The following is a 24,968-nucleotide window of genomic DNA, read 5'->3' as shown; positions in this document are numbered from 1 at the left end:
GTTATACCAAAACCGACTGGGCAGCTTGGATGTGGCCCACGGGCTGTTGTCTGCTGACCCCTGACTTAGAAGATTGAGAACTCTCCCTGCACAGCATCAAGCCTACAGAAACAATACATTTCAGAGCAAAAATATGCAGCTATTTTTGTACAAGGAAGAAAAACGGTTGTCTTATGCCCTCTTCCCCGTAACAGATACGCCAGACACATAGGTTGGCGTAGCTCACAGTGGGTAACAATAATTGTTTGGTAAAAAAAAAAAAAAAAAAGCACTGCTCCAACCCCAGGAGTCAGGCCCGGGGCTCTGCGTCACCTGCATCCACCCAGCAGAGCTGAGACGAGTAGGCGTCAAAGGTCAGCCCGTTGGGCAAGCCCAGGTCATCCTGTACAAGAATCCTCCGGTTTGTGCCGTCCATGTAGGAAGTTTCAATTTTGGGGCTATCTCTGTTCCAATCTGTCCAATAAAGGTTCCTGGAGGAGGAAAAGGAAGGAAAAGAAGAAGAGAAATGATGAAGATGCATGAGAAAAAGTTCATTAAAAAAACACTTAAAAGAACCTGCAATGAAGACGTTAGCAGACACCGAAACAGAATGCTTAAAAAGGATCCGGAGGTGATAAGACACATTTTCCTTTACTAAGACACTTGAGTTTGGTTCTTCATTTGAATTTGTTTGTTCTGTTACTAATGAATTCACTCCCTTTAAACATAACTGACATATGATGTCTCCCCAAAGCTGTTAAAAAACCAAACAAAACAGAACAACACAACTGATATAAACACATGGGAACTCCCATATGCTGTCACCATACAGGGAGGCACAGCAGACCCAGGGGCTGAGGCACAGAAGGGGATGCTGGCAGAGGTGGTGGTCACAGTGCCTGCCCTCAGGGAGGTGGCCAAGTGGCCACAGAACAAGGGATGTGGTCTCAAAGGGAAGGAATCCAAGTGTCAAGGAGCCAAGGGCCTGGTGTGTACGATTTAGAGCTTGCAGTAAGGGAAAGAGAGAGAAAGCGTTGATGTGCTGACAAAACCCACAGGAAGGGGTCTCCAAGGTGTTCACACTGGGTTGGCCCCCAGGAAGAGTCCCAGGGGTACATTTGTGCTACTCTGATGATCTTCCAGGGTTGATACAACTTGGGTGTTGATTTCCATTCAACCCAATGGAAATACCCAATTTCTGAGCTGTCAACTAACAAAGTCTCTTGGTAAAAGATCTGAAAGTGGACCACGGCATGGACCAAGTCCATGATCACAGGGTATTATAATAAATGTTCTGGCATTTCACTGTGGATATCTATAAGCCACCAGCTGTAGATTCATTTATCCTGGACTCACTCATTTCAGGAGAGCAATGCCGGAGTTAGAACCTAACATTTGAGACTATCCAAATGGGCAGATGCAAACAGAGAAGATGCACACACAGATTTACACAAAGATACCCTCTCACGGAATCCGTTACGATGCCTCTGGGATTCACCAAATCAGTCTCAAACAGCACCCGGCGCTGGGTGCCATCCAGCTTTGCAACTTCTATTCGATCCAGGTAAGAATCTGTCCAGAAGATGTTGCGGCCAAGATGGTCAAGGGCAATGCCTTCTGGGCTTCCAAGATCTAGAAGCAAACACAGAACACTTCCATTTTTCAAGCAGGCAAGACTAGGTTTTTCTGATTACTTAGTGCTACTTCACATGGAGCCCAATCCTTGCACTTTGAGAAAACAAATGGGAATGTGAAATGCTTGTTGTCTATAAGAAAAGCAACACTCAAAGTGACAAATTAACCATCACCACTCATTCACTTGGTGGGCATCCACCTGTTCACCACATTGGGAACCAGGCCCATAACGGGGCCTAAGCTGTGGCCCCGCCTTCAACGAGTCCACAGCCAACCACAGTTCAGACTGAGTTCTGGGTTCTGTGGGAGCCTGGAGACGGGACACTGGACTCAGCCTGGGCAGACCAGGGAAGGATTCCTGGGGGAGGTGATACCTCGTGCAAGTGACTCCTGATGGACCAAGCAGAGTGTGTCAGGCAAAGATCGGATGAGAGTTTTCCAGGCAGTGAAACAAGCACATACGTAAAAGGAGGAGTGAACATGGCTTGAAGTGAACTGTATGTAATTCTGTATGGCTGGAGACCACGAAGGTGGGGGAGTGGCCAGAGATGAAGCTAGGATGCCCGTGTTAATGAGCTTTGAGTTTATCCCACAGGCAAAGAGGAGGCATAGGAAGATCTTAAGACGGGAAATGGAACAAATAGATTTACCCTATTTATTAATTATTGGGGAAAAAAGGTCATTTCAGAGAAATAATATATGCAAGAAATCATAGCTGTTATAACTTTTATACAAGTATTAAGTGTACAAAGAAAGGGTGTCAGTGATCACAAATAACACTCCCAGAAGTCTTTACTGGTTATAAGTAACTGATTGTCAAGCCAGGAGGGGTTGCCACAGGGTAAGCTGACTATGGTATGAACCTTCAGGGCCCAACTAACCTAGTGAGAAGTTCGAGATTGCAATGGTTTCTTGACTATAAATAAAATCAAATTAAAAATTAAAACCCCACCAGGGTTTTACTCTTGTCACTTGGGATTCTTTCCTCTCCACTGATTAGAGAACTGAAGGCCATTTAGCATGGCTGGAAGTGTAACTGGAAGGGGAGGAGGCTGAGGAGGAAGCTACCCTGCCTGGGGGATCTGGGAAGGAGGAAATCATCCCAACACGTATACACAAGCAATTCAGGCCCTCAGCCTCCTTTCGCTATACTCCTAATACATCGTCACTGTGGATGCTGGAAATGTCAAAGTCCCCCCCGAAAGGACCCCCACGAGACGAAGCTTATTAAGGATTAGGAACAGCAGTTGAACAAAGTCCTTATTATTCAAACCAAAGTAGAGATTTATAAAGTATTAAAATATTTCCCATGTCCCTCGAGGTGAAGAGATGGCAAGACTGGCCTCCGAAGGCCCCTTCCAACTTTCTGACAAAGCCAGAATAAATCCGGCCGGCGTCTGTTTGGACACACACGGAAGAGGGGAGGAAGGGCTGTTCAGTGAGTCTCTTTACAAGACCCCAGGGGAACCCTGGAAGGAACTCCACGTCATGCTGTCTCCTGACAAATAGCCCTGGTCCCGACTTCAAACCCCAGAGCAACCAAACTTCTCCCCCAACCAGGAAAACGCTTCTCTGCGGGTGACGGGACCAAAGGAAGGGCCTGGGGAACTTCATCCTTTCCTGCACAGTCGGGGCAAGACGGGAAGATGGCAGGCACTATAGCCCATCCTGCTTATGTCGAAAGGCAATGGATTATGACGCTTTAAATTAAAGACACTTGGTTAGGACTTTAACTCAAGGAAAGAAAGAGAAGCCCAGGATTCAGACTGTACGAAACAAGGAAGAAAAGAAAAAGACGAGATAACTACTGCCGTTTTCTCTCACTAAGGGTGGCCCAACCTGTACCCTGATGAAGACTTAAGTGGAAGTTTCTTTCTCTCTTTTTAAATAAAAAAATTGACTCCCAGGGCTGACCCAGTGGCATAGTGGTTAAGTTCATGTACTCTGCTTCAGCAGCCCAGGGTTCAATCCCAGGCATGGACCTACACATCACTCATCAAGCCATGCTGTGATGGCATCTTACATACAAAAAATAGAGGAAGACTGACATGATGTTAGCTCAGGGCCAATCTTCCTCACCAAAAAAAAAAAAAAAAAGATTCCCAGTGATCTTTCTTCTACAAAGATCACATTCTGGTTTAATTCTGTGTTTTCACAGCAGGCTTTTGCCTGGAATGTTTCTTACTGTGCTTAAAGCTTTCTTGGATGGTTATCAGTGCCAAAAGCAACAGGAAATAGCAAACAGTGACCTACTCCCCTCTTCCACTGGATTTTGAAGTCAAATCATAGATAATAGCAACAACACTTTTAACAGAGAGAGAGAGGATGCGAAAAGATATTTTCAAACTTCTGTTCATTAAACCAAACCATGAGAACTAGCAGACATTATTTAAATAGCACACTGGCTTCTGGAAAAGGATTTGGGGTCTATGTCCAAAAGCAGACATATTTAACTCAACCTCAGTTTAATTCTTGCTGCATCATCCCTTGTGAAGGAGCCAAGGAAGGAAAAAAATGCCCCAGGGGCTGCTCCACAGGCACAGGGACCCTTTCAAAACATCACTTGTTAGGGAAACATTAAATTGGAAACTAGAAAAGCTACATTCAGCCCCAAGTGAAAAGAAACACCAAACAAGGCTCCTATATTTTAAAGATGAATCTTTGATTTGAGTATTTTGCAGAGGAAGCAAGATGATTTTACACAATAAATGTCATTGGCATGACAATATCTTTTGACTGAAAATATTTGCAAGTCAGCTGATGAGTCACTGAATAAGCAACATGTAATATTCGACCTTTTCTGTGCGAGGAATTTTCACAGGCCCTTGGATTTTGGTTGTAATGGTCTTTAATCTTGATCAAACGTAACCACATAAAACAGTCTTGACTTGTTGAATGCAGGCATTAAAATAACGTGGAGAGTCCTTGACTTAAATTGGCATCCAAAAATTAAGGAACTGAGGCTAAATGTTGAGGGGTAGGCTGTGCCAAAGTATCACGCACTTTGTCATCCGTAATGCAACAAAATACTGAGAAATGTCTGTGAAAGTTCATCCTGATTTTCCGTGCTCCTCTGGCACAGGCAGTCTGAGCAAGTGCCAGTGGGGGTGAGGTAGAAAAGAGGAGACCCCTCCCACCACGATGTTACAGGTTGAAGTGACAACCCTTTAACTTGAAAGCTGTCTTGGGCATGGACTCAACTCTCAGGGACAATATTTGCCAATATGCTTGTGACCCTCCCAACTTTAGACTCACCTGCCGGTTGCCTTTGGGAAGACCCTAATGGAGCACACCGTGGGGCAGACACTCTGAGGGTCAATTCTAGGCTCAGCAGCCGGAGGGACAAATGTGTATCCAGACTGGATGGTTGAGTCTGGCTTTTACTGTTCATTAAAACCGACCACATAAGCTGTTAGAGAAAGGCATGGGCGCCTAACTCGTTTTAATTTTATCCTTCTTAAGCTAGCAACAATTCCCAGCTGGAGTGTTCATGATTTAATGATGAGTCCTAGGAAGACTCTTCAGAGAAGGTGGGAAAGGGCAGTGTCGGAGGCTGAGGACCAGCCTCTCTCAAATCACCACATCCTGTAAGCAACCATACACTCCGCTCCTTGGCTCTTCCCCAAGAGCCACTTGGCTGCTAGAAGCAAAATCAAAAAGGAAGAATGATATTGGCTTGCCCACCTTGTCGAATGATGGTGGTCGGCTCTCCACCATGCAGACTGGCTCTCCCAATGGACGGCTCACTGATGTCGGTCCAGTAAACCATCTTGTCCACACAGTCGAAGGCCAGTCCAATGATGACTTTATCCTGAAAGTTCAGACCAGTGGTGAGAGTGGTCCACCCACTAGCATCTGAGTAACTGACGATAGTGGACTCTTTCATGCGCTTACAGCCATTTGGATACCTTTTGTTATGAGGTGCCTTCAAGTCTTTTGTTCATTTTAAAATGTTTATAGTTGAGTTGTAGGAGGTTTTATATATTTCAGATAAAAATCTTTCGTCATATACGTATACATAGATATGTGTCTGTGGGTCTGTACGTTTATGTATATTTCCTCTCAGCGTGTAGCTTGCTTTTTCATTTCCTTCATGATGTTTTTGAAGAGCAAAAGTTTTTAATTTTTATTAAGCCCAATTTATTAGTTTTCCTCTTATGGCTAATCCTTTTTGCATATTGTCTAAGAAATCTTTGTCTACCTGAAGATCATAAAAAAAGAAATAAAAGACATAAATATTGGAAAGAATGAGATAAAATCACTCTATTCTAAGACAATATGATTGTTTATGTAGAAAATCCTGGGGAATCTATAAAACTATTATAACTAATAATTGAATCTAGCAAGGTTGCAGCATACAAGGTCAATATGAGATTGCATTTCGACATACTGGCAAAAAATAAAAAATTAAAACAATAAAGTTTATAATAGCATCAAAAACAAAGTATTTAAAGTAAATATTTTTAAATGTGCAAGATTCTACACTGCATACTGCAAAACATTGCAGAGTGAAATTAAAGAAGACCCAAATAAATGAAGAGATAAATTAGTTTAATAGATTGTAAGATTTAATATTGCTAAGATATTAATTCTCCCTGAATAGAGTTAAAGATTCAATGTCATCTATATAAAAATCCCAGCAGGCTTTTTTGGGGTTTTTTTTTGGCAGACACTTACAAGATTACTGTAAAATGTATGTGGAAGTGCAAATTGAGGCTCTGGGGACCATAGAAGTAGAGGACCAGGATGGTCTTTCACTGGGAAAATCAGGCTATCAGCAGACACTTCCCCCTCAAGAAGTCACAAAAGGACACAGAGATCCTTACCTCACACCATAGGCAAAAATTAACTCAAAATGAATCAAAGATCTAAATGTAAGAGCTAAAACTAAAAAACTCTTAGAAGAAAACATAGGGGAAGCCTGATAACATCAGATTTGGCAATGATTTCTTGGACATGACATCAAAAGCAAAAATAGATAAATTTGACTTTATCAAAATCAAAAACTTTTGTGCATAAAAGGACACAATCAACAGAGTGAAAGGCAACCCATGGAAGGGTAAAAAATATTTTGAAATCATCTATTTGATACGGGGTTAATATCCAGAATATATAAAGAACCCCTACAACTCAATAACAAGAACGAAAAACAATCTAATTGCAGAATGGGCAAAGGATATGAATAGACATTTTTCCAAAGAAGATATATAAATGGTCTACAAGTGCATGAGAAGATGCTAGCGTCACTAATCATTAGAGAAACACACATCAAAACCATAATGCGATACTACTTTACACATATTAGGATGGCTATTATTAAAAAAACAGAAAATAGTAAGTGTTGACAAGGTGGCAGAGAAATTGGAATGTTTGTGCTGTAATGGTAGAAATTTAAAATGGTGCAGCTGCTAAGGAAAACAGTATGGCAGTTCCTGAAAAAATTAAAAATAGAATTACCATATGATGCAGCAATTCCAGGTCTGGTTTCTATCCCAAAGAAGTGAAAGCAGGGACTCAAACAGATATTTTTACACCGATGTTCACAGGAGCGTTACACACAACAGCCAAAAGGTGGAAGCAATCCAAGTGTCCATTAATGGAAGAATGGATAAGGGAAATGTGGTCTATCCATACAATGGAATATTATTCAGCCTTAAAAAGGAAGGAAATTCTGACACATGCTACAACATGCATGAACCTTGAGGACATTATGCTAAGTGAAGTAATTCAGTTACAAAGGCCAAATACTGTATGATTCCGCTTATATGAGGTACCATATTAAATTCATGGAGATAGAAAGTAGAATGGAGGTTGCTAAGGGCTGGGGGGAGGGAGTTATTACTTAAGGGGTAGAGTTTCAGTTTGGGGTGATGAAAAAAGTTCTAGAGATGGATGGTGATGATGGTTGCACAACATGGTGAATGTACTTAATGCCACCGAATTGTACACTTAAAAATAGTTAAAATGGTAAAAATGAGTAAAGAAGTAAAAAGGACACAGTGAATATTTATCCTGTTGTTTCAGCACCCTCCCCTCCACCCATCCGCCCTCAATATTCCGCTTTCCATTGCCTCTCCTGACAGTTAGCCTTTCCCCTGGGTCTCGGGGGAAAATTACTTTCACAGGGAATGTAATTCATTGCCACTACCTGAGCGTGCGTGCTGGGGGACACAAAGGAGGAATGAGGATTGCTCTCTGAGGGCTTTATGTTTCCATGAGGCAACAGGAGAACACAAAGATCACTTATGCATTTGTTCAGCAAATAGTTTTTGAGTGCCAAGCACCATTTTGGGTCTAGGAACAGCACTGTGAAACAAACACCTCCATGAAATAGATGGGCAGTTTCTGGTCTTGTGGTGTGCTCATATTCTCGGAGGGAAGATATAATCAGATACAGGACATATACATTGATATACAATGTATCAAGGAGTGTTGAGTGCTGTGATGAAAGATGAGGAGCAGGATGAGGAGGCAGAGAGCAGTAGAGGTTGCCATCTGGACAGCGGGGCCGGGACTGGCCTCTCTGAGGCAGATGTACCAGCAGAAATGTTAATGAAGTGAGGCAGTGAAATGTGCAAGTGTCTGGGAGTAAGAGATAGCCAGGAAGAGGGGATAGCATGTGCAAAGGCCCTGAGGTGGAAACATGCATGGCATGTTGAGGACCAGCCAGACAGCCAGAGGGCTGAAGCCGGGGAGGGCAGGGGATGGTGGTAGGGAACAAGATGGGAGAGGTAGCCGGAGGTCACGGAAGGAACTAGATTTTATTCTGAGTGAAGGGGGAGCACATTGGAGGGTTGTGTGCAGGGAAAGAACATGAATCCAATCATGGTTGCTTTGCAAGAAGCTTTTGAAAAGCAATTTTATTTTGAAGATTCTTTTCTTCCTGTTTCCTCTCTGGTCACAAATAAGAAGGAGGTGTGGCGGTCTGTGTGTCTGTGATGTGGAAATCAGTGGAGGAAGAGAAAAATACGGCAAGTAGGAAGGACAGTGGAGTAGAGAAAGGAGGAAGGGAAGAAGAACTGGATGCTGGGTTTGTGGCAGAGAGGAAGGCACAAGCAGCATTTTTACCCCCAATTTTTAAGCAGGCTTTGCTACCAGCACTGATGAATGATAAGGATTTCTGCTAGACACTCCTCCACAAGAGCTCATGGGCCTGGCTCTCTGCTCCTTTGTCACTCCTTAGGGGACCCTGACGACCCCCCACTGTGGCAATCCTGACCGAATCCCGCAGCGGGGAGCCCCCAGGTCTCAGGTTTGGTTTCTTGGCAGAAGGTCAGGATTGCAGATAAAACAGAACGGCTTTTCAGAAGCGTCCAACCTCTATCTAATGGACAAAAATTCCCCAGCTCCCAGAATGCATCTCTGAAGCTTTGAAAAGCTCTAAGCCAAAGCTTGTTAACTGCCTCTGGGCAGATACGAGGCTTGAGTGGAGCAGCTGCCGAAAGATGAGTCACTACACTAATTTAGCAGGAACGGCAAGATCAAAGCCAGCAGATGCTCGCAGACGAGATACCAAACGCACATGACACCCCCACCCAAGGAGTCGGCTACCAAAGTGGACTCTGAAAGGCCTTACTGATTCTGCTCCCGTCCTCCTCGAGCCGCACAGGCAGCTCAGGAATCCAGGGGCCCCATCTAGAGATGGACCCTGGGGTCACACAGAACGAAGAGGCCCCTGGTTCCAGGGGTCAAGCCCTGGTCCCTGGTCTGACTATGCTCTGCTTGTTTCTCCAGGTCTTCGAAGCAGAAGTTGTCACCAAGTGCAGTAAGCCACCACTCACCGGGGCATGAAGCAATGCCTTGGCTTCTGTCTTCTTCATGGTGCTTCCCTCCAGGGGCAGGTGCTCTATCTTCCCAGTCTGGGCAAAGAGTAAGTGGGTCCCGGGTGGCAGGGGGATCACAGAGGTGGGAACTGAGGGTCCGTGGTCAATCGGGGGAGCCACTGTACTCAGACCTAGGGGGCAGGAGACGTCGGTGAGCAAGGCCTGCGTGCAGCAGGAAGGCACAAATGCATGCATGTGGGTGCACGCACACACACACATGCACATGCACCCACACACCAGGTCTCGTCACCTTCATGGCACCACAAACCGCACAGGCACATGATGCCCATTTTATATCTGAAAGCACGAGGAGCAGAAAGGCCTCAGTCAATAAAGGGAATGTGTGAAGAAGATAATGCAGGGCATGAGTTTAACATTAAAGGGCAAGTGAAAATAAAGGGTTAGCCTCCCCCGTAATAGAAATAGAAATAACCTAGCTATTTCTGCCCTGCTTGGACGTGGAGACAGCAGTGAACCAAAACACCAACTGCGGCAACCCTGAAGTGGCTCACGTGCCCGTGGAAAGGTGCTGAACTTTTCAGCACCAGAGGAGACAGTGAGAGCAGACTTGCCCCACATGCCCTGTCCCAGGGGGTGGGCGAGCCTCAGACCCCGACAAGCAGGAACAGGCCCCTTCCGGGCTTTCAAGAACAAAATGATGCTCAGGCTCATTCTCCCTCCGATTCAGCCTGGTCTCCTAACTGCTGGCCGTGACGCCTGGCACGGCTCCCTGGCTCACCTGGCAGGAGAATGTCCCAGGAGGCAGCCTGTACTGCAGGGTAAGGAGCGCAGAATGGGTGTCAGCAAACCTGGGTCCCAGAATAACCAATTTATGAATTAACGAAGTGTGTGAGTGACCACTTCTTACTCACTTAGCAGCTTTGGGAAAATATCTGGTAGGGATCAGTCTATGACTATGGGCTAAATTGAGAATGGAGATTCAAGGACTCATTGCATTAGATTTTGGTAACTTGTGACAATTACCATTTTCAACATTTATGACAGAAGCAGGATTTTAGAGCTGAGAACCATCCTAGAGATTACTTTGCTCATGTCTTATTGAGGCTGAGGAAGCTGAGACTGAGGAAAGTCTCTGTCCAGAGCCACACAGCCCGGCTGGGCCTCAGACAGGATGCCCAGCACGGCCCCTCCCCACGACCATGGCTGTCACAGACCAGCTCGCAGAAACCTTGGTGGCTGTTTGCTCCTTGCATTCTAAACGGACCTAAAACCTAAAAGTGCGAGGGCATGGCTGTGATGGAAGTAAGTATGCAAGGATGAGGACAGGCTCCACCGCCAGAGTAAACGAGACCTGGGGAAGGGTTTCCGTTGGTCTCCACCATCCCTGCAATGTCCCAGCACACAGACGTTCGAAGGCCAGGTGGCCCACTGCAGAGAGTTTACCCTGGGGACCCAGAGCACACACACCTCTCTGCTACTAATTGCAGGATTGGTGCAGCAGGTCGCACTGGTCATTTGCACAGAACAGGTCTGCACAGAAAAGGAAGAGAAGAGGGTAAGAGGAGAAAGAAGGTGAGGGGGGAGAGAGATGAGAGGAGTGGGGTGAATGATGAGGGAGACAGAGAAGAGAGAGGCAGGGGGAGAAGGGAACAGAGAAGGGGCTTTGAACCAGTGCAGCAGCTCAGGATGCAGGCACAAAGTACTACTGTGTCCTTGGTTGGGCCCCCAGCCTGGCTGGTGAGCATGGTCCTGGGATTCTGGTCCCTGAGGCCTTTCTCAGGCAGGAGCCCAAGCATGGCGCTGCCCTCTCACTTACAGGGGGGCCTCATCCCGGGCCTGGTCCTGGTGCCCTCCACCTCACGGCCGTCGCGATCCACGCACCAGCAGTAGCCAGTGCTGCCGTGGCACTGGGTGGGCGTGTAGTGCCCGTGCTCGTCACACTCGGGGACAAACAGCCCTGGTGGCCGGGGCCGCTGTGGGTCTGCTGCCCCAGCCGCTCCCAGGATGTGTTCTCGCTCATGCTGGCATCGGGTTTTCTCCGCTTCTACAGGAGAGACAAGCAAAAGGAGAGACCGTCAGCTGTGTCATCCCCCAGTGTTCGCTGGCTGTGGCTGCAGAAGTCCCCACACCTGACTCAGAACCCCAACAGGGGTTTTGTTTTATTAATTTTTTAAAATTTAAAACATCGTTACTATTTAACGGATTTGATGGTCAAGAAGATTATATTACACCATTTTCTTCTTTCTCCTAGGCAATTTTTTTTCAGTTTTTAAAAATTCAGACCAAACTGACAACATAAAATTAACCATTTTAAAGTGAATAATTCAGTGGCATTTGGTACAGTCACAATGCTGTGGGACCACTGCCTCTATCCAGTTCCAACACACGTTCCTCCCCGCAAAGGGAAAGCCCGGACCCTTTAAGTACTTGCCCCCACGTCCCCTCTTCCCAGTCCTGGCAACCACCAAGCCGCATTCTATCCCTACGGATCTACCTTTTCTGGTTATTTCATATCATCGTAATGATACAATGTGTGACCTTTTGCCTGTGGCTGCTTTCACTCAGAATGTTTTCAAGGTTCATCCACATTGTAGCATGTGCCAGCACTTCATTCCTTTCTATGGCTGAATAATACTCTATCGTATGGCTGCATCACATTTTGTTTATCCATTCATCAGTTGACGGACAGTTTGGAAATTTGTTTTAAGAAATTTTAAGTTTTTCTTAAACTTGTCCTTTTTATCATCTCCAGCTTCTTGATTATCCACATCGAGTCAAAGTCAATGATTTGGGGGACCAAAGCCCACAGGGCACATTTACCAACATTTGTGTGTTCCCCTTTAATTACGTGCTAGTGTTTGGCATGAAAAGTGGCCTCTTAACGGTGCAACTCAAAAAGCAGGGAAATACTGCTGTGTCCGTGGAGAATTGCTGATAAGAAGCTGCGGCCTGGGATAAACAGCTCCCAAAAATGCAGAGTTGTAGCCAGTTCCACACTAGCTGGAGTCCAGCCAGCATGGCATCCAGCCAGGCCAGTGTGGCTGTCACCTCTGCATTCATCTCCCACACAAGCGATGCCCAGACCCCGGCGGGAACCACACTGGCTGCGGAAAGCTCCACGCCAGCCAAACTGAATCACGTTGGCTGGCGCTCTCTTCCTGGCCTTTCCACTTGCTGCTCATTATGTGACCCCCTCCTCCTCTCCAGTTAATCCTTCAAGAATGAGCTCAGGCATTTCCTCTGCTCAGGAAGTCCTTCTGGGCCCTCCAAGGCCAGGCCTGGTGTGCCTCCCTGAGCTCCCAGGGCACTCTGGGCTCGGCCGCCCCATCACTCTTGTCACACAGATGCTCAGATTCTAAGGGGCTCTTCCTTGCCTGTCTCCCTGAGGAGAGTCAAGGCTCTGAAGGGCAAGGAGTGACTGCATCTCCTTAACCTTGACTTAGGAAGCAACTACTGGGTGGGAATGGGGATACACAAGGGAATAACGCACGGGGCCTGCCCTCAAAACGCTCCCAGTCTGGAGGGAAGGGAACGAGTAAGCACAGTTACAATCCAGTCAGGGAGTTGACAAAGGAGCCCAGGATACAGGAGACACATAGAAGAGAGCCCCTCCTTAGAGCTCGGAGAGCAGAGGAGCGCCAAGCGCTTCTTTTGACCTTCGCTGGAAGACTGTGTTTAGGTGGATCTAGGGTGGGGCTCCACCGACTTTTTGTTAAGGTGCAAAGAGTAAATATTTTTGGTTTTGTGGGCCACACGATCTCTGTCACAACTAATCAACTCTGCAGTTGTGGCACGAAAGCAACCAAGTTCGATGCATCAGTGAGTGAGTGTTCCAATAAGCTTTACTTACAAAAACAGGCCGTGGGCCAGCGCTGGCCTGTGGGGGCTGTAGTTGTCAGTCCCCGCTCTAGGAAAATTTTACATAAATTTGCTAATTAATGTATTAATATATGTCAATTAATATATTAATGTGTTCACAATAATATATATTGTAATGATAGAATGGATAATATATATTTCACAGAATTTTGTGTCTGAAAGTGTTTTTGATCCTCCGTTCCACTGCCTCTGGTGTTATCTCGGGCACGTCAACAATGCCGATGAAGCTGCACCCCTGAGCTGTGGAACGGTGCAGGCAGCAGCAGCTAATCTCAGCGCTATTTTGAGGAGAGAGCGGAATGTGAGGAGACAGTGCACACAGAGGGAGATTTCAGTTCTGCACTCAGGGTTCATCCGTGGCCGCATGTGCACACGGCCTCCGCCGTGACAGTCAGTGCATGCGCTGCTGGTTCTCGCATTAGCTGTTAGATGTGGCTGCTTCCTGATCAGAAGCAGTTAGCAGGCCAGGAAAGGGTCTGTCAAACCTGTCAAGGGAAAAGTGTGTGCTTTTTCTTTTGTCCCAGAGGCTAATATTAAAAAAACAAAACATTTGATTTAGGAAGAGCCAAACAAAGATACAAATAAGCCATCTGGTGCAGAATAAAAATGTTGGGCTGTGTTCACTCTTGGATGTAGAACTTGTTTACTTCCTTAATGTCTGACATTTGTACAGGATTTCAGAGTTTCTACATAAGCTGTCTCCATTCAGATGTTTCATTTAATTCTCACTATAATCCTATGCAACAGGCAGGCAACTCTGCTTTTTACATCAAACGAGAGAACGGAAGCTCAGATTGGTGAAGGGGCTCCCTCAGGCCACAGCACTTGAACGTGGTTCAGCTCAAGCTAGAACCTGGGTCTCTGGATTCCTAGCATGGCCCCTGCTCCTCTGCACCCACAGGCCCAGTGCCCAGGATGGCTCACACACACTGGACCTGTTACATCAACGGTGACATACACACAGTAGCATAACACATGCACCGAAATTATGTGTGGCCCACAGACTCATTTTCCTTCCATCAATGTCTGTATACAGTGCTGCCTTTCCAACTAGAAAACAGGCCTGGTATTCTGTGTACTGACAACTAAACCAAACTTTTAAGGGAAGAGGGGTGGCTCTGTTTTACGTGGCTGGAAGGGTTTTGTGTTGACATAGTATTTGGCCAATATACAAAATCTCAAGTGATCTAGAATTTACAGTGAAGCTTTTGGTTTTTGTCAAAGAGAGCCTTTCTTTTCTTTTCTATTCTTTGGTGAGGAAGATTGGCCCTGAGCTAACATCTGTTGCCAATCTTCCTCTTTTTTTCTTTTCTTTTTTTTCTCCCCAAAGCCCCAGTACATAGTTGTATATCCTAGTTGTAGGTCATTCTAGTTCTTCTATGTGGGATGCTGCCACAGCATGGCCTGATGAGTGGTGCATATGTCTGCGCCCAGGACCCAAACCGGCGAACCCTGGGCCACTCAAGCATAGCATGCAAACTTAACCACTATGCCACTGGGCTGGCCCCTACAGTGGAACTTTTAAGTGCTATGTCTTGAACTTACAAAAATGAGAGGAAACCTCAATTGTGACTCAGAAAATGGAATTTCAAGTGTGTTTATGGAAAGCTGTGTTATCATTGGATTTTTGGGATGGTTTCTTAGCCTGGCCAGCAGGCAGTGGGAGCAGTTCCAGTGGGAGCCCCTGCTGAGGGCCCCAGGCCCCCACAGGGCATTTTCCACTGTGGGTGGGGTGAGGATGGGGTAATAAAGACATATTTCCTGGCCTTGCTTCTGGTTGATAAAATGATAACTCAAGCAAAATTATTTTACTCATTCTAGTTTGATCTTCTCTGGGAAGGAAGCATTCAAGACCTGATTCTTATCTGGGGAACAGCAGGATGTCTGGAGTGACTTTTCTCGAGGTTGAGGACAAAGAGAATGAAAGAAAAATGAAACAGAGGGAGAAGTGAGAGAAAAACACACATTTTTTATCTCTTGATTTCCATTCTATCCCTTGTCTGATTAATCTCTCTCTGTGTTAATTTAAATAAACAACGATCGTAACCTCTGATATACTCAGTGGGATGGAGGAATGAGTTTGGGGAGGCGCCATTTATTCAACCTCTTCCTGCACAGTCCACCCCTAGTAGGGGCTGGCTGCCCCAAGTGGCACTTCCACACACACACATCTCAGGACGAGCTAAGACGGGTGTGGTGGACGATGCCTGGTCTCTGCTGGGTTTGACACTTTCTGGCTCATAGCCTGGCCTCATTAGCTGCCAAATGGACACTTGTTGGTCTGAGAATGCCATATTTCCAAGAATGAGAATCTACAAGTAAAGGAGACAATGTCATTCTGATGTGGTCTCTATCCTTGTGTTCCTAGGCGTTTATAAGAACACCACCACCACTAATAATAATGATAGTGATGACGAGGAGGAGGATAAAGATCTCTCTACTTATGAACTCTCTTCAAGTCCCTTCCCAGCATTTTTACCCCAGTCCTTACAGGACTGGAAAGGAAGGAGAATGCCCAGAGACGGGGAAATGAACTAGCAATTAAAAAGGGCAAAATGGGAGGGGAAAGCAGAAAGGTCATAAAACAGCAGGAAGAGAAAATGCATCTCCAGTCTGTGTCATCTCATGGTGTGAAACTGCCTCTTTGAGTTTCACTTGTCCCTGTCACCTAGAGCATCTCTCTGTGTCTGTCCTCTCTCAGTATCCTACTAGTATAGGCTTTTAAAATCACTGTATTTATTATATTTCTTCGATCAGGAACCCCATGGAGCCTTGAATCATTTATGGGTTTGGGTTATAAGCATTTACTGACACCTGCCGTGAGCCAGGGGCCCTGCCAGCAGTAGGGATCAGAGCTAAGTGAGAGGGCCCTGGGAGTTCACAGGACTCATCAGGCTGATGCAGTGTGAGTAGTGGCTGGCAGTGGGTCTGAAGAGGCTGCTGGGGAGCTGAGAGGAGGAGCGCCTAGTCCGTCTCAGTCAAGGGCTGCGCGACACCCAGTGTGATAAATCTACGGTGTCCCCAGTATGCACAGCGCATGGCTGAGCCCAGCAGCCTGGGTGTCGAGCTGACCGACCGCAGGCTGGATGTGTTCAGGCTGTGAGTGGAGGAAGGAAAAGAAGCCAGGAAATTCAGGGTCTTGGTGAGGGTGGTTGGCACGATGCTCCCTGGAGTTTAGGTGAGAAGACTGAGAAAAAGGAGGGATGAGGAGCCACAAGGCTCCGTGACGGCTCTGCTGATTTTGAAATGAGGCCACGAGAGAGCTACAAGGGGGGAGATGGAGGTCAGAGGGGACCATGGCCTCAAGACTAGGGGGGTTCTCAAGCCTCTGGGGGGCCTGGTTTTCGGGATCTGCCACTCCCCAACCTCACCTTAACTGCCTGACCACGTCTCCTCCTCATTATTTCCACCACTCCCTTCCCAGCCTGTCTCCTCACACTTCCCCTAACTTCTCTACCCACCCGGATCTCCAGCTGCTAGTTACCACTTACGGCTTCACTAGTACTTTCAAAGGGTCCCTTTTCCTGCCCAGTTACAGTGTAAACTCCTCCAGAGCGCAGGCGTTATTGTTCATGTGCCGAGCACAGTGGCGGGCACAGAGTAGGTGCTTAAGACACAAGTAGCGATTGATCCCAGCTATGCTACTAGTCATCCCGGTGCCCTGGGCAAGTTAGGTAGTCTCCCTAAGCTCTCATCCATTGAATGAGGCCAATCGTACCACCTGTGACACGGACCAGCCAGTGATGTAGAAAAGCAAGAGGTGTGGTGTCCTGGACATCAAATGATGACAGTGTTTCAGGCGGGAAGGCGAGACCAACTGTACCCGGCGATACAAGAAAGGCGATGCCTGAGTTCTCAGAGTGAGGGTCACTGTGCGCTTTGACAGGAGCAGGTCCGGGCTGGGGGTGTAGGGCAAGGGCTGAAAGTGTAGTTTGAGAGGGAATGGGGGACTCTGGGAAGAAGGAAACAGCCCAGTTTAGAATCTAATTACAGAGAGAGAAACAAGATAGCAAACCCCGAAATCCATGGATAACAGTTACAATGAAATGAGGTGACGAGTTAGTCCTGTGAAGAAGCCCCGAGACAAGCAGATGAGGACACACTGCCAGGGCCACAAGGCGCACCTGGAATCCGTGTCTGTGGGGAAAGGCGAGGGAAGCACAGGGCACGCAGCAGTCCTGGGAACAGGAGAACCCCAAAGAGCTGACAGGCTCTCGCTAGAAAGCACAGTGGGCCAATTTGCAAACAGCAGCTGAAACTGGGGGGTAGGTTTTCCTACTCCACACTGGGATGGATGCAAAGCCTAAGGGGGTGGAAGATCCAGCCCCTAGGAATTCTCAAAACTGACATGGCTGGCCGGACCCCACGCTGGGGAGAAAGTGCTGGGAACAGAATTAAAATGAAGCAGGATGGAGACGATAGAGACAAGGAAAGGGAAGGTCCAGATAAAGTAGGGGAGGGGAGCAGGCCAGGAAATCTCAAAGTAAGCTGAGATATTTTTATACACTTCACCAAAAGAATGGAAGAGGAAGCTCTGTGTAGTCAGAAAAGCTATCTGTACCAGGCCTCCTTCTGAAAGTTCAGGAAAACTAAAACACACATCAAAACAAGCGACAGGAAAGTACGGAGGTGGACCCCAATACCAAGTTGCTATAGAAGGGCTAACTGGAGTGGACAACAGCCCTGCAGACAGTGCAGGCTTGCCCGAAAGACGCACTAACGGAACAGATCACACTGGAATCTTCCATTTCAAAATAAGCAAAAAGACAATAACAAATGATACAACATAAAATAACAAAATGAATCAGAGTTCAAAAAACTCAGAAATGAGACAACAGAATTCAGGAAAGAAGTAGAAATCAAAGAAAAAAGTCATTTCAGAAATGAAGACTAAACTGGAAGGAACACAAAAGTGAATAAACAGAACAGATTACGGTTTAGGAGAAACAGAAGGTGGGGATGGCGAAATGTTTAAAGCCAAAAAGAAAGAAGACAAGTGGATTTGAGAGAAAGGGACAAACACTGGAGACGGGCAAAGAAGATTCGATATGTAAAATGGGAGCCCCTGAAGAAATAAACCAAAGCAAGGAAAGAGGACAAATACCAAAACTATAATTCAAGATAATTGTCCTGAAATTAAAAAAAAAAGATTTGAAATAATAAACTGAAAAAGCACACCATGTAGCTAAGACTATGGACCCAGAGCAACCAACACCAAGACAATTCTGGTAAAACTATTGGGCTTTTGAAGGGAACTATGGAAGAGAAAGAAAAAATCTTTTGGGCATCTAGGTAAAAAGGGGAAATCATCTTCAGATTATCATTTGCATTTCTGACAGCCATGCTTTATGTCAGAAGAATATTTGAGACAGTGAAGGAAAGAAAACGAGCCAAGGAATTTGTTTCCGTGAACCATTCCTTAGGAATCTGCTAAAGAACAAGCTTCTGGCAACCAAATAACTAGAGAAACTGACATACGGACTGGTAGCAAGTGATAAATATACAGATACTCCCGGAGCTAAGAATAAATGAGGGCAGAAAGGGAGAGAAGATACTATGTGACGATTACAAGTCAGGCAATGTACATACAACTAGAAAAATGGGGGAAGATGTGGAAAGCATAAGCCAAAAAATGTTTTAATTGTTCTCAGAAATTATATCGGTGGTGGTATTATTATTCTCAGCCTGTTATGTGTAACATAGGATAAAGCAAATAAGGAATTAGGGTCTATTCTAATTCTTATCATCACTGTGCCCTTGAGAACCAGTATCTTAGTGTGGAAGAAAGGAGATATGGAAATAATTTAGAAAAGGTTAAGGAAAATTCCAATCGTCATGAATTTGAATTGGGAATATTCCTATGAACTCAGAAGGCATTCCTAGCTCTGTGTGAGCATCCCAAGGACTTGGACTGTGGTCCTGAAACATTCATCTCCCACTAAAAGAAATCAGGCTTCGTGGAGAAATGGCTGGTTCTAGTTCTGAGGCAGGAAATATACACGGACTTAAAACATCTTGTCATACCAGAGAGCAAGGAAACTATTAAAGACTATGTACTAGGATCATGTCAAAAGGACCTGGGGCCAACTTGAAGAGGTTCCCACGGGCCAAAGATGGGACTCTCAGCTACAATAAGAAAAATAACTACAACCAATTGACGTCCACTAGTTTATAATGATATTAAAAATTAAAAATTAATTAGTCATCTTCAGTGGCTGATAAGGAATTAATCTGTTATCTTGTCAACTAGTAAATAAGGGAAAGATCCAAGCATTTATCCTGCCTTTCCTTTATGAAATGTACCACTGGGCATCCAAAGAGTAGATAAGGGGAAGCATTTCTTTGTAAGTATTCCGACCAAGAAATGAAAAAAAATACTATAATAGAATAGACTATCACCATTTTGCTTCCCACTATAAATTAAAGGACCCAAGCAATGAGCATCAATTCCAACTAATAAGTGAGAAAGAAATAACAGAGCTAGAATCTCACCATTTCCACTCCCTAGAAGTTAACAGATCTAGGCCATAATCATTAATGGCTCCTAACACCACCAAGAATGAGACAAGCAGACTTTATGTGTCCCTGATATAAGGTAATACCACCACCTATTGTCTTGCCAAAAGGATGAACCTGAGTCTGATCAAGCCTCTGGACCCAGCAACCGGTTTGCTGACAATACAGAGGACAGAGGAGCATGTTGAGTTGCACCATGAGTGCACAGTCAGCAAAATCCAGACCGTGGGAAACGCTACAGCTCAAAGTCTCGGGTTCTTTATAGTCAAACTACAAGGAAAAGCAAGGGATGGAAGAGGGAACTACAGACAGAAAAATGAGCAACACTGAATCTACAGTGTCTAGGAATGCACACGCGATGAAACTGTGAAGAAATGCAAGGAAGTGACTACTGTAAGGGTCAAGTTGGGGGCTGCTTTTGGGGAGAGGGAGGAGGCTATGACAGGGACAGGGCAGTGGAGGGGCTTCTGAGGCGGCTGGCAAAGTTCTACTTTCCATCTGGGTGGTAGTTACAAGGGGGTTCATCTTAGACTGACTCCTTGAGCTATACCTTTGTTCTACATGACTTTCTGTGTCTGTTTTATTTTATAATAAAAACGTAGGAAAGAAAGAGAGAATGGGAGAAGAGGAAGTGGAAGCATCACTCCAGACAGCCTTTATGAAGAATTAAACTGTAAGAGAGAGGAGGGAAATGGGACAGCAGCGAGAGAGGGTGTAGGCTCCAGGGAAGTCTTCACTTCTGTCTTTCAGATGAGAAATGTCACAGCTTCTCTGCAGGTCGATTGGAATTATCCAGTAAGACAGAAAGGGTGACCATGGCAGGGCGGGGGTGGGGGGCAACCATAGGAATGGCAATTTCATCTCAGACAAACAACATTCTGGCACATTAAATTGATGTTAATAGGAAATTTATGATTTATAATTTTATTTGTATTTAATTTGCAAATGTGTTTTAATTTTCTAGCTATAGAAGAAGTTGGTACCTAGATTTATCTATAGTAAAAATAATCTAAACCAACACTGGAGGCTTTAAGAATCTTTTTCTTTTGAAAGGAGTCTTACTCAATTTGGGGGAAAATTGCTATAGAAAATTCTTTTATATAAAGAGTTCAAGGAACATTTTTGTAAACCAAGAAATTATTCAGGGCTCATGTTCCTTATTTATAAAACAAAGGAGATGAATTACAGAATTTCTAGAGCCCCTTCCAGCTCCAACTGGGAAATTCAAGTTTTCTAACATTGGGTTTGTTTGAATCAAGGTGCAAGCTGCAACACAGACACAATAACAACAAGCGGACATTAAACTGTTCCTCAGTTTTCTTTCCTTTGGGTTGTATTTTCCAAACGTTTTCATCTCTCCTTGCAGCCCTACTTTCTGAACTCTTTAATTAACTTTCTCTCTAGAGATGTGCGGTGTGCATCTAGATGCAGGATGCTGGTGTGACTGGCGCCAAGCGTAATGGGAAATGATCAAACATCCGTAGGCTTGGTATTTGCCCTTAAGGACCAGGGTTTACATCTCCAGCCCAGGACTTTTTATACGCCTCTTTGATCCTCTAATAAGCTCTCTTATGTTCCAAAAATCTAGCCAGTTATATTCCCCCAGACATGGTCCAGGCAAGGCCAGCGGCTGCGGTGGCTGGCCTCCAAGATGGCTCCCAATCTCCCACCTCCTGGGAGTCTCACATGTACATACTTCCTTTTCAAGAGCTTGGCCTGTGACTAACAGTACCAGCAGAAGTGACAGCATTATCACTTCCAAGATTAGGTTAAAAAAGACTGTGCCACCTTCCATCGTGGGGGCTCTCTCTCTCTCACCACTTGCTCTGGAGGCAGCCAGCTGCCAGATCTTGAAGACACTTAGGCAGCCCTGGGGAGAGACCCATGCTGTGGGGAACTGAGGCCTGCCAACAACCATGTGGATTCTTCAACCCCAGATGAACCTCAGGGAAGACTGTAGCCTTGGCTAATGTCTTGACAACTACCTCATGGTCTCTGAACCAAGACCACCCGGCTAAGCTGCTCCTGAGTTCCTGACCCACAGAAACTGTGAGATAATAAGTGTATTGTTTTAAGCTGCTAACTTTGGGGATAATTAGTTACATAACAATAGATAACTAATTTGGTGGCTTTCAAATTTTCTCACTGTGAACCACAGAAATCCGTTTCACGCAGCAATTCAGTACAGATGCGCACACTTACGCACACACACTCATCCATGCACATATATTGTATGTGTACACAAGCATGTATACAAGTATTATTCATGAAACAATACTCACTCCTACTCCATATATTGTACATACTTCGATATTTTTTTCTATGACCTTAACTGACTCACCCTCAGCACAGCTCAGTTTTATTTTTTAAACTCGTCCCCTCTGATTAGAGCAGGGACCAAATAAGTGCCGACTGCTTGATTCCTGCCCTTCATTACGTTGGGCAAGAGGAGTCCAGATGACACTACGCGTTTTCTGTTAATATTTCATAAACTATTTTAGTCATACAAAATTTAGAAAAATATAATGAAAACCTCTGTGTTCATATTCTGGCTGAAAAAAGAAAACATTAGAAATACAAATGCAGCCTTTGTGTGCCCTCCCTCCCACCAGAGAGGTAAGCTTTACCCTGCAGTTTTTGTTTCTCATTCCCATGCATGCATTGTATAGTTTTCTTGCATATGTACATGCATATGTAGCTTTATTTTCACGCAGGGTTATATTTTATATAAATGGGATCATACCATAGATATCTTTTCATGCCTTTTTTTTTTGCTCAACATGTGTTTGAGATTTATCCATGAACTCTGGTTCCCCCATTCTAACTGCTGTATATTATTTCATTGTACGAATTGTACCAAAATTCATTTGTGCATTCCTCCTGTTGATAGCCATTTAGATTTTTTTCTGTTACAAACAATACTTAACGAACATTCTTATATATTTCTCGTGCACATTCTCTCTTGAGTATATCACTAGATGTTGAATTTCATTAGGGAATAGAATTAAACATATAAACTATCCTAGCAAATAGCTCTTATTGGTTTTATCCTTGTCTCATCTTCTTACCCCAGCCTACAAGTCTGGATTTGTTTCTGTTTAGTCAATAGCCTTTACAGAGAGGGCAAGGAGTCAGGTTAAAAAAAAAACCAAAATAATGAAACATCTGCTTCTTTTTGAACTGGAGTTGTGAAGCAAGCCTAAGGAAATAATGAATGTTAGTCATTTTTAATAGCTGCTGGAATGTCTTGACTCAAATTATCATGAACTTTTCTCTGCGTAACCTGCCTCTCAGAATCTATGGACAGTGCTACAGTTTTGACCCATAATTTCAGGAACAAAAAGTTGGCCCTGCCTGAGTTGATCTAGGCTGGAGCTTGGCAAAATTTTCGGTCAAGGGCCAGGTACTACATATTTTAGGCTTTGCGGGCCTTATGGTCTCTGCCACAACGACTGAACTCTAACTTAGCAGAAGGAAAGCAGCCATGGACTATATGTAAATTAACAAGCATGGTTATGTTCCAATAAAACTTTATTTACAAAAATAGACAGTGGGCCAGATTTGACCTGTGAGTTGTAGTTTGCTGACCCCTGTGCTAAGCAGAAGAAAACAATTTAGACCAGCAACATATAGTGTTATATATCAAAATGTAAACTTTAATTTGATATTTTTCTCCTTTTAGATGGGCAACTAGCCTACAATTGGTCACACTCAGTCCTGCTGAGTGTGGGTAAATAAACACTTCTATCTACTGCTGGTAGGAGTCGAAACTGGTGCATTCATTTATTTCTTCGACAACTATAAATAGTTGTGAGCCCCACCATGGGCCACATACTCCACTAGATACTGGGGACATAAAAATGAGATACACATGCAGCCTGTCCTCAAGGCACTCACAGGCTAGTGAAGGAGACAGATAGAAACACTGCTGTAAAAAGTGATGAAACAGAAATTTTCACTTCTCTCTTCTTGAAACATTTATAGTGGCATAAGTATATCTGGCCAACAACAACAGCAGTAATTAAAAACAAATATGACTGGCTAACTCCAGTCTGAGGTGTCAAATATATTCTTAATCTCATGACAGATACCATGTGGTTTAGATGACTGAATCCAGATTGGAGTCCATCCAACAGACCTGGGTTTGAGTCTTAGTTCTAGTACTTCCTACCCGTGGGAGCCTGATTGTGCCTTTATCTTGTTAAGTTACAGCATCCTCCGTGTAAATAGAGATTGTAAGTGACAGCACTCACTCTAAAAAGATGATGACGAACCTTCAATGAAATAGTGCAGGTCAAGCACCTAGCGCATAGTAGGTTCTATACAAGTGGCAGCCAATTATACTTACGCACTCACCAGCATTTGTTGAGAGACTCCTAAGTTCCTGGGCTCATTCCAGGTACTGACCTGGGGCTGGCATTATCCTTACGATCTAACGAGATGCCACTCAAGTGTCAGGTCAGCAGGCAGCTCTAGCAGCTGCACAGTCCAAGTATAATAGGTAATATGGACACTTCCGTGGTGTCCTCAGCCTGCATCTGTCCCCAGCCAGTGGTCTTTCACCTGCCACCCTCACCCTAGCTCTATTCCCCATGACTTTTAGGAAGCTGTGATGGTTAATTTTATGTATCAACTTGACTAGGCCACAGGGTGCCAAGATATTTGGTCAAACATTACTCTGGGTATTTCTGTGAAGGTGTGTGGGATGGGATTAAACTTTAGCTCCATAAACTGAGTAGAGCAGATTGCCCTCCCTAATGTGGGTGGGCCTCATCCAATCAGTGGAAGGCCAGAATAGAACAAAAGGTTGACCCTTCCCAGAGTAAGAGAGAATTCTTCCTTCTTGAAAACCTATGAACTGGATCCTGGGCTTTTTCCTGCCTTGGACTTGAATGGAAACATTGGCTCTTCCTAGGTCTCAAGCCTGCTGGCATTCAGACTAAAATGACACCATCGTCTCTCCTGGGTCTCCAGCTTGTGACTGCAGATCTGGGGACTTGCCAACCTCTATAATCGCATGAGCCAATTCCTTACAGTAAATCTCTTTATAGATAAATACATATATATACACACACACACATATCTTATTAGTTCTGTTTCTCTGGAGAACCCTGACTAATACAGACCAGGCTCTATAATCATGTGAGCCAATTCCTTATAGTAAACCTCTTTAAA

At 44.8% G+C, this 24,968-nt stretch overlaps 1 protein-coding gene across 2 annotated transcripts in view; it reads right to left on the bottom strand.

Moving 5' to 3' along the window:
* NID1 (nidogen 1) overlaps window positions 1–24,968 on the bottom strand; it is a 77,637-nt gene that overhangs the window by 4,957 nt on the left and 47,712 nt on the right. For both annotated transcript variants that reach the window (XM_001916503.6, XM_070264416.1), the window contains 5 exons: window positions 11,215–11,442; window positions 9,396–9,568; window positions 5,299–5,425; window positions 1,440–1,611; window positions 313–470 (listed from right to left, as the gene is read on the bottom strand). In XM_001916503.6, the coding sequence (XP_001916538.4) occupies window positions 313–470; window positions 1,440–1,611; window positions 5,299–5,425; window positions 9,396–9,568; window positions 11,215–11,442 (858 nt within the window). The remainder of the gene's footprint in view (window positions 1–312; window positions 471–1,439; window positions 1,612–5,298; window positions 5,426–9,395; window positions 9,569–11,214; window positions 11,443–24,968) is intronic.

This window comes from Equus caballus, chromosome 1 (assembly GCF_041296265.1).
Source record: "Equus caballus isolate H_3958 breed thoroughbred chromosome 1, TB-T2T, whole genome shotgun sequence".
NCBI lineage: Eukaryota > Metazoa > Chordata > Mammalia > Perissodactyla > Equidae > Equus > Equus caballus.
The sequence above is the reverse complement of the archived record's forward strand: the minus strand, read 5'-3'. Positions and strand labels throughout refer to the sequence as shown.